Genomic DNA, 10,396 nt, shown 5'->3' with positions numbered 1-10,396 from the left:
TTTTCTTTTTTTTTTTTTTTTTTTTTGAGACGGAGTCTCGCTCTGTCGCCCAGGCTGGAGTGCAGTGGCCGGATCTCAGCTCACTGCAAGCTCCGCCTCCCGGGTTTACGCCATTCTCCTGCCTCAGCCTCCCGAGTAGCTGGGACTACAGGCGCCCGCCACCTCACCCGGCTAGGTTTTGTATTTTTTTTAGTAGAGACGGGGTTTCACAGGGTTAGCCAGGATGGTCTCGATCTCCTGACCTCGTGATCCGCCCGTCTCGGCCTCCCAAAGTGCTGGGATTACAGGCTTGAGCCACCGCGCCCGGCCGGCGAGCAGTAATTTTCATAACCTCAGTGAGTATCCTCAATACTTTGTTCAACATTTGTTTTTCTTCCCCTTCAAGGTATATGGATTCCTTAAACTCTACTCCTAGGATGACCTATCTCCCACACCCTTATAGTGAGGTTTTTAAAGTCCCTTCCTTTCTTAGATCTATAAATAGAAGATAAGATCCAAGGGAATATTTAAGTCCAAACGGTCTGACCTCATTTTCAGAGCAACCTTTTCCCTAACAGCTTATCCTCAAGTCCGAAAGATTCTTAGTTAGACTTTAAGGAATGTTTTAAAATCTATTCACCTATTTCCATACAAATTGGAAAAAATTTCAGGCTGCTCCATCCATCCTTAACATCAACTTTTGAGACAAGCAGAGGAAAACAGAATCACACCATATCTACAAGCTCCCAAACCCAGCTTTCAGGCACCAATTCTTTATTACTATTATTTTAAAATATTTTAAATATTATTTTTTTAAATTGTTATTTTTTTTTTTTGAGATGGAGTCACACTCTGTTGCACAGGCTGGAGTGTAGTGGCATGATCTCAGCTCACTGCAACCTCCACCTCCCAGGCTCAAGTGATTCTCCTGCCTCAGCCTCCCGAGTAGCTGGGATTATAGATGCCCACTACCATGCCCAGCTAATTTTGTATTTTTACTAGAGACAGGGTTTCCCCATGTTGGCCAGGCTGGTCTCCGACTCCTGACCTCAAGTGATCCACCTGCCTCAGCCTCCCAAAGATCTGGGACTATAGGCATTGAGTTACCGTGTCTGGCTTTAGGCACCAATTCTAAAGGACAGTCCTGAAAGTTAGGTTTTACTGTCATGTTGTTTTCACCAGGGCCGCAAGGCTCTGAGGGAAAGAGAGAATCCTACCAAGGGCACTGTAAGGTTACCGCCTGCCTCTCACCGTATGGGGTCTCAGGCTCTTCATGATTGTCCCACAGGGACTTCAAACTCAACCCAGTCAACACTCAATTCCCCTCAGCCTGTTCCATGTTCCACTGTTTATCATTTCACAGCAAATGGCAACACCATCCATCCATCCTGCTCCCCAAGCCTGAGACCTTTCCACTCTTCTTGTCCAGTTAATTCTATCCCCTACATTTCTGAAATCCATCTAACTCCTTTTCATCCCCACTACCAAAACCCTATTCCAAGTCACTGGTATCTTTTACCTAGTCTAGCAGCCTCTTCACTGTTCTGCCCTCCTGACAGGACAACAACCGGAACTTCCATCTTTGTGAATATATTCTATTGCACTCTGGGAGGCCAAGGCGGGCAGATCACCTGAAGTCAGCAGTTCAAGACCTGCCTGGCCAAAATAACAAAACCCCGTCTCTACTAAAAATACAAAAATTAGCCGGGTGTGGCGGCATGTGCCTGTAGTCTCAGCTACTCAGGAGGCTGAGGCAGGAGAATCGCTTGAACCCAGGAGGCGGAGGTTGCAGTGAGCTGAGATCACACCACTACACTCCAGCCTGAGCAACAGTGAGACTCCATCTCAAAGAAGAAGAAAAAAAAAGTTAGTTTCACTGTTGCAAAACACATGGGCAGCCTATACTGTTTGTTATTCCTGAAGCAGTAATCCCCATCCTTTCTGCCGTTCTTTCAAAGCCCAAATTCAGATGTCACCTTTTCCAAGAAGCTAGAGTGCAGTGGCATGATCACAGTTCACTGCAGCCTTTAACTCCTGGTCAAGGAATCCCCCTGCCTCATTCTCCCAAGTAGCTGGGACTATAGGTATGCACCACAATGCCTATTTTTAAAATTTTTTGTAGGGATATGGTCTCATTATGTTATCCCAGCTGGTCTCAAACTCCTGGCCTCGAGTGACCCACCCACCTCAGCTTCCCAAAGTGAGCCACTGTGCCGAAGCCTGCCTTGCATGGTCCATAAAGACAGACAAAAATAGCCGTGGGTAACACAGAAGGGTGGAAAGAAAACAGGCCTGCCCTGAAAGCCCAGCCTCCCATAGCAGAAAGCTATGTAACACTGGGAAATGTTCTGAATCTCTGCGCCTTGGTCCACTCATTACTGGTGAAACTGGGATGTCACCTCATAATGCAAAGTAATTCTGAGAATTATATGATATACAGAGTGATTACAAACACATACTGGTTCTCTTCTTGCAACACCTGATAAGACTAATGGTCTGCTTTCAATACAAATAAGCATTTAAGTTTTTAACATACTTTTAGTGCCGTCCATTATTAGCATCGTTTTCCAACTAAATTACTAAAGATCCTCCAGGGAAATTCATATTAAATATGAAACAATACTTTAAAGCACCATACAATATAAGTTGTTATTACATGAGGCACAGCTCCTGCACTGAAACGCCCAGTAAATACTGGCTACTTATTTTGAACCAGTTAAAACATTAATTATTGATAAAAAGAAATATTTCCCTTCTTGAAAAAATATGCTCCATGGAGACTCACACAGGATAACTGGTATCATCTGCACTCCTCCAACACTCAGCTAAGACTTTAGGACGTGCTCACCTAATAAACTGGGATCTGCTCGGACCATCTTCTGCTTTTTCTTCTTCTTGCCACTCTGCACAGCCTCAAAATTGGATTGTTGGTTGTTGCTTTGATTGGTCTGAAATACTGAATGGAGTGTACTGTGGTTCATCCCCCACACAGAGTCCTGTGAAATAAGCAACATGACTGAGATTATGCAGCGGATTCAGACTTGGCTCACCTTAGGAAAATGTTTGGCTTGTCCTCACCTAATCAAGTATGAGCTTAAAAGCAGAAAACAAAAGCTTATCATCACATGTTCTAATAATAAAACCAAGAGCAGGCCACTGAGCCACCATTCTCCTCTATTTAGACTGAGACATCCCACTCAGGGCTCAGTGCCTCCACAAAGCCTGTCCTGGCTAACTCTGGGTTTCTACCCTGCTGTGATGGCAGAACTTCTCTGGGATATACAGAGTCTGTACCAAACACTAGGAAATTAATACTGCAAATAATCATAAGCAGACCACTGCACCCTAGCAATATACACCTCTCACCTAAGAGCAGAAAACCTCTTTGTTCCCTGGGCCCCAGGACAGAGAGGACAGGGGTGGCATATTACCAAAGTTAAAGTCGTGTACCTTATTCCTATCAGCAATCCCAGAAAGGATCTGACCCCAAAATACTGTTTGTATACTTTCTACCAACTGGTTACACTGTGAAACTGCCTACTAGCCCTTCATGCCTCTTTTTTTTTTTTTTGAGACGGAGTCTCGCTCTGTCGCCGGGGCTGGAGTGCAGTGGCCGGATCTCAGCTCACTGCAAGCTCCGCCTCGCGGGTTCACGCCATTCTCCTGCCTCAGCCTCCCGAGTAGCTGGGACTACAGGCGCCCACCACCTCGCCCGGCTAGTTTTTTGTATTTTTTAGTAGAGACGGGGTTTCACCGTGTTAGCCAAGATGGTCTCGATCTCCTGACCTCGTGATCCTCCCGTCTCGGCCTCCCAAAGTGCTGGGATTACAGGCTTGAGCCACTGCACCCGGCCCCTTCATGCCTCTTATTAGCCAATGAGCCAGTTGAAGGCACAGGTGGTAGTAGTGGGGGAGAAGTGGAAAAAGCTCTGTGGAAGGACAAACCTGGTGTGAGCATGTGTGTATGCGTGCGCCCATGGGTGCACGTGCTTACTGGGCTTCCACCTTCCTGTTTCAGCCCACAGTGGAGCCATTTCACAAATGCAAACAGTCTTCTATATTGCTATATGATGCCTTCTCCTTAAAATATTTTTCCTAGGGCTGGGCGTGGTAGCTTATGCCTGTAATCCCAGCACTTTGGGAGGCTGAGGCGGGTGGACCATGAGGTCGGGAATTCAAGACCAGCCTGGCCAACATAGTTAAACCCCATCTCTACTAAAAATACAAAAAATTAGCCACGCATGGTGGTGTGTGCCTGTAGTCCCAGCTACTCGGGAGGCTGAGGAAGGAGAATCACTTGAACCCGGGAGTTGGAGGTTGCAGTGAGCCGAGATCGTGCCACTGCACTCCAGCCTGGGCAACAGAGTGACACTTCGTCTAAAAATAAATAAATAAATAAAAATTTTCCTAGTGTTTCAGTGTTTACATCTTTCACTTTCCTTCAATTTATGCCTGTTAGCCCATTACCCAGTTGGATGTTAAATGCCTTGTACTTCTCTGTATCTTCCACATCCTCATTGGAAGTGACCCATAATGAATACTGATTCTCTCTAGAATAACAATTACAGGAGGAAAGGATATGAATATCTTTATGTCCTTCCATGAGCCTTGCCAACTTGTCTTTCAGAAAACTTGTACAACTGATTCTCACAGATTCTGTATTTGTGAATTCACCTACTTGTTAAAATGTATTTGTAACCCCAAAATGAATACTTGTAGTGCTTTTATGGTCATTCTAGAAATACACATACTCAGCAAAAAACATGAGATGCTAAAGGCATATATTCCCAGTCAAGGTAGAACAAGGAAACAATGCCTTCTTATTACAGTTCTCAATACTGCCAACAAGTGCTCTTTTTGTGATCTAAAGTGCCATGTTTTCCAAATTTTGTGCTTTTATTAATGATTTCACTTTTTTTTTTTTTTTTTTTTTTTTTTTTTTGAGGCAGAGTCTCACTCTGTCACCCAGGCTGGAGTGCTGTGGTGAGATCTTGGCTCACTGCAACCTCTGACTCCCAGATTCAAGCAATTCTCCTGCCTCAGCCTCCTGAGTAGCTGGGACCATAAGAGCACATGACCATGCCCGGCTAATTTTTGTATTTTTCATAGAGACGGTATTTCACCATGTTGGCCAAGCTGGTCTTGAACTCCTGACCTCGTGATCCACCCACCTCGGCCTCCCAAACTGCTGGGATTATAGGCATGAGCCACTGGATTTCACCGTTTAAAGTGGCCCTCAACTATAGTGCTGAAGAACTGGTTGGTGTTCCTAAGTACAGGAAGGCTGTGAGGTGCCTTAGGAAGAAAATATGTGTGCTGGATAAGCTTCATTTGGGCATGAATAGTAGTGCTATTGGTGGTGAGTTCAATATTAATGAATCAACATATATGAAATGAGGTGTCTTTAAAAAGACACACACATAAAATAAGATTATGTACTCATCAGGTGAGGAAAATGTTGTGACTAGAGGTTTATGGGAACCTAACTCCATCCCCTAGGAGCAATGGTTCAGTATTTGCTCAAATTCAGTGTTCATGGGGACTTTACAGAATATAACTACTGTGAATAATGAGAATCACTGCTGTATCTTTTACATCCCCAACAACATGAAGTATCTGGCATGCTGCAGTGTTGTCAGTACTGAGTACAGTGCATCCTGAACACTGGAGAATTCAACATTTTAAGTTTTAACTTTTCAAAACCAGATCTATGGGTTTGACACGTTGAAACGTGCAATCAAACTATGACACAAATATGAACCAAGAAAAATGCAACTGGTAAACCTAGTGTAAAATGAATGGTTGTAACTTGCTATTTGGGAGATACACAAAGGTATCTGGACAAGTAATTTGAAAACATGAAGTCTACACATTTTTAAAAGCACGGTTACTGGATATACAAAAATGGTACCTTTGTATTAATTTTCATTTCTTGGGTTACTCAACATCTAAAGGTATTAATCCTCAGAGGTACTGCATACACACTACTTTATACCTGCTGCTGCGGCTGCTGTTGCGGCTGCTGCTGAGGCTGCTGTGATGGCTGTTGCTGCTGTTGCTGCTGCTGCTGCTGCTGCTGCTGCTGCTGCTGCCGCTGCTGGTTGGCTTTCTGTTTGGCACGGCGCTCAAGGAACTGCTTGGCAAACTCCTTGGCCTCAGAAGTATCTCCCAAATAGGCCCTGATATAATCATGGACCTCATAAGGAGATTCTACTTCTTTCAGGAAAGAAACAAATGTGGGAACTGCAAAATGGGAGGGGAGAAGACAAGGGTAACAATGAAATAATGAAAGAGAACATACAAAAATCAGTTTCCATTTTTAATATATCTTTATACCTAATCAAACATTAATGACAGAAACTTGATAAGTATGCAGCAATTGTGTTTAAATATTCTTTAATCTACCCTATACAAATGAAAAAAACACTATAATCACAACACCCATATCACATGTTTAATTTCACTGAATGTTACACTGACTGAAACAGTTACTTGACTAAGGCTGAAGTAATTTGGGGATTCATTCTTCCCTTAAAAATCCCCAAATTCAATAAATATTTATTAACTCCTATTATGTGTGCCAGGCACTACAACGTATACTAAAGAAAACAGCTATATCCTCCTGGAACTTTCAATCCACTGAGATTTTTTTAGAGAGAAATCAAATGGAAAATGTAAGCAGTGTGTGTTATAGGAGAAAAGCATGAGTATCAGAGTTAGACAAACACGGGTTTAAAACCTGACTCCGAAATTTGCTGGCTGTGTGACCTTGATGAGTTATTTAACCATTCTGAGCCTCTGTTTCCTAATTTATAAAATGGGGATAATATCACCTATCTTGTAAAGGTATCCTCAAAAATCACTGCTAATCAAATAACTGGGATACTACATGTTAACTCCAAGAGCGTGCCTAGCACATGGTAGGTGCTTAATGCATGGCAGCCATTACTGTTATTTAAAATTGTTTTCTCTGTAGACTTTTAAATCACTAGATATTGTTACACTGCTGCAAAGGAACCCTTTAATTCCTTTACTTCTGTTTTTCACAGTTTCTTGGTTTTAGACAGGGTATCAGAGGTGGACTAATTAATTCAGCCTGTTAGTTATGGGAATCCTGACATGACCAGTCTCTCTTCAAACATTCAGGGATGGGAGACAGTTCTGTTTATAAACAGCTAACCATCAGCAAGTTTTTTTCTGAACTGTGCCAAAGCCTTTTCACTTCTGCACATTGGTCCTAGTTTTACCTCACACAAAATAAGTACACTTGCTTTATCACAATTCCCACTCCCTCCCCCAAAGGTAGAAAGGGAATGATGTCACATTACCTCAGTCATCACTTGTCCAGGTTGACCTTTGTCTCCAGCATGACAGTTACTTTTTTTTTTAACCTGACATAGCTGGCAATGTTCCCCATAAAATGAACAGTATGGAACTAAGACCTCCTCTGTCCTGTGTATCATTAAGGCAGTCTAAGATGGCATTTAATTTTTGACAACCACCAATAACCTATTACTAAAAGTTTAGTATTACTAGACTTTTCTTACAAGTAATACTATTAAAGAGTCAAGTTCCCACGGCAGGTGCAGGAGTTGACCTCCTTAGATTTCATCTTCTGACTTCTGGACCACTGCTCAAATTTGCCAGCCTCTCTGTGGGTCCTGCTCTGTCATTCCACATGCCGGGTTTCCCTTCCCAATTCTTACCATCCAAGTTATTTGCCGTATTAAGGGCATGAAGCATCTGTTCACACCACTGGGTAAATCCATCTTGGGCTTTATTTACTCCCTGAAAGAGCTTCAGCAACTTTTCTTCTTCTTCTACTTTCTTATTCTGCCGGTTAGACACACCTACAGATTTACTAAAGCAAAACAATAGGGCGATATTATATTCCCAGAAACTGTTACTATATGATTATAGCACAACACCATATATAATGTCTTGGCAACACTGGATGGATGTCCAGTAATCCAATGCTTGGCTCCAAAAAAGAAAAAAATTCAAATATTTGGATTGGATATACCCTTAAAATCTAGTCTCAGTTAATATATCTTAATTTGTGGACAAAGGGCATCTATTTAGACAAAAGGATGAAATTCTTCCTATGTGTCCTTAGGTAAGTTGTTTAATTTTACTAAGCCTCAGTCTCCTCATCTGTAAAATGGTACTAACACTTTTTTGGGTTATCATAAGTAATAAAGATATTGTATGAAAAAGCCTATAGCACAGTGCCTGGCAAAGATGCTCAATAAACTAACAAAAATTTATTGTCCTATATTCATAATATGTTAGGCCCTAAATCAAGAAGAAACAATCGGACAACACTACCATTTATTAAGTAGTTACTATGTGCCAGGCACTTACTACTTATCATGTATTCATTTAATCTTTGCAACTACATGCATAAAGTTGTTATTATTATCTTCATTTTACCGGTGAGGGAACTGAGGCCCAAAGAGGTTCCCTCTTGCCCAAGGTCACACAGCTAATAAGTGGTAGTGCTGGGATTTGAGTTCATGTATTCAACACTAAAACCCATGCTCGTTCAACAACACTGTATACTGAGGAAAGAAAGATGAAGATGAAAATGTAACTAACTTATAAAAATAAATAGGTTTAAGGTCATTACAGAGGTAATTTATAATACTCATATTAATAGTATGAATCACTTAAAAATACAAATTTAGGAAAAATGCTGAGGTATCTAAAGAATAGCTTGAAGAAATGTTCAACAACACAACAAAAACATTATACTATTTCTAATATTTATTAAGTGGTTACCATGTGCTAGGCGATAGAATAAGTGCTCAGCAGAAGGAGCCCCAAGAATTAATACGAATGTGTTTCTATGGGGAAGAAAGCAATCACCATAATTACGACTGCATGTGCTTGAACACAGATGAAAACGGTAAGTAAAAACTAAATAACTACCTTTTCCTGCCCACCCAACATCAAACTTCCTCCATCCTCACCTCCCAACCAACCAAGGTGCATAGGTGTGGTCATTTTGAGCCCTACCTGAGACTGGCGTTGTTTTTATTTTTATTTGTTGAATTCCTAGGTCCCACCTCTTTAACTGCATCATCCCAGAATCCCATGTTGGAGTTTTTAGTGTCAGCATTACTCCAAATACTACTGACTAGGTCAGATGCCCACTGGTTAGGAGGACCAGTATTTATAGAGCCCCAAACAGAATTCCCAATGCTGGTGTGCAGGTTGGAATGCTGTTAAAGAAAAAGAGAAAAATTATTATCGTTAATCATGTTAAAAAGATAAGAAGACAGTCAGAAAAGATAATACTAGTCCATAAAACGACAGCTTAGGAAAATGCACACACCGTATTGTTACGAGCTCTGTTTGGTTGCTGGTGCTGCTGCTGCTGCTGCTGCTGCTGCTTTTGCATTTGCCTGGCCTCTTCCTGCTGGATCTCCAGAAGAGATTTCGTGGTACCTGAAGGTTTGCTGACATTCCCCCAACCTGAGAGTTTCTGCTGTTGCTGCTGCTGCTGCTGCTGGAGAGCTTTCATCAACTCCCTCTGCTGGCGCCTTTGCTGTTGCATAAAAATAGAACCTAGCTGAGGATTCTTGTTTTTAGATAATAGTTATAAATATCCGGTATACTAAATGGAATGCAAACACATAGTAGCTACATAAAATTAACTTGATGGGATTAAATTCTGCTGTTGCAAATAAAAATGTAAATCGCTAACAGTATTAAAAAGGAGAATAAAACATCAAATGCAAAATTACTTCCTTTTTTGTTGTTGTTGAGATGGTGTCTCACTCTTTCGCCTAGGCTGAAATGCAGTGGCACACTCTCAGCCCACTGCAACCTCTGCCTCCCAGGTTCAAGCCACGATGCCCGGTTAATTTTTTGTATTTTTAGTAGGGATGGGATTTCACCGTATTGGTCGGGCTGGTCTCGAACTCCTGGCCTCAAGTGATCCACCCACCTCAGCTTCCCAAAGTGGTGGGATTACAGGCGTGAGCCACCGTGCCTGGCCTCAAAATTACCTCTTTATTTACTTATTTATTTATTTTGGAGAGAGGGTCTCACTCTGTCACCCAGGCTGGAGTGCAATGGCACGACCTCAGCTCACTGCAACCTCCACCTCCCAGGTTCAAGTGATTCTCCTGCCTCGGCCTCCTGAGTAGCTGGGATTATAGGCGCCTGCCACCATGCCTGGCTAATTTTTGTATTTTTAGTAGAGACAGGGTTTCACCATGTCGGTCAGGTTGGTCTCGAACTCCTGGCCTCGTAATCCACCCACCTCGGCCTCCCAAAGTGCTGGGATTACAGGCGTGAGCCACTGCACCCGGCCAGAATTACTTCTAAAAAATTAAGTAGGCCTTTGGTTAAGCATAGAAATAAAACATGTTTACTTCCTAAAACCCCCACCAAAATGACAGATTATTTAT

The 10,396-nt window shown here is 42.2% G+C and overlaps 1 protein-coding gene across 1 annotated transcript in view; it reads right to left on the bottom strand.

Annotated features, from left to right (window-relative positions):
* GIGYF2 (GRB10 interacting GYF protein 2) overlaps nucleotides 1–10,396 on the bottom strand; it is a gene marked incomplete at its 5' end in the record, with an annotated part of 108,841 nt that overhangs the window by 5,890 nt on the left and 92,555 nt on the right. The window contains 5 exons of the mRNA XM_017859364.1: nucleotides 2,828–2,975; nucleotides 5,974–6,221; nucleotides 7,685–7,839; nucleotides 8,997–9,202; nucleotides 9,316–9,528. Of these exons, the coding sequence (XP_017714853.1) occupies nucleotides 2,828–2,975; nucleotides 5,974–6,221; nucleotides 7,685–7,839; nucleotides 8,997–9,202; nucleotides 9,316–9,528 (970 nt within the window). The remainder of the gene's footprint in view (nucleotides 1–2,827; nucleotides 2,976–5,973; nucleotides 6,222–7,684; nucleotides 7,840–8,996; nucleotides 9,203–9,315; nucleotides 9,529–10,396) is intronic.

The sequence above is a fragment of the Rhinopithecus bieti genome, unplaced genomic scaffold (assembly GCF_001698545.2).
Source record: "Rhinopithecus bieti isolate Rb0 unplaced genomic scaffold, ASM169854v2 scaffold_50517, whole genome shotgun sequence".
Lineage (NCBI taxonomy): Eukaryota > Metazoa > Chordata > Mammalia > Primates > Cercopithecidae > Rhinopithecus > Rhinopithecus bieti.
Note: the sequence above shows the minus strand (reverse complement) of the source record. Positions and strands in the feature narration are given on the sequence as shown.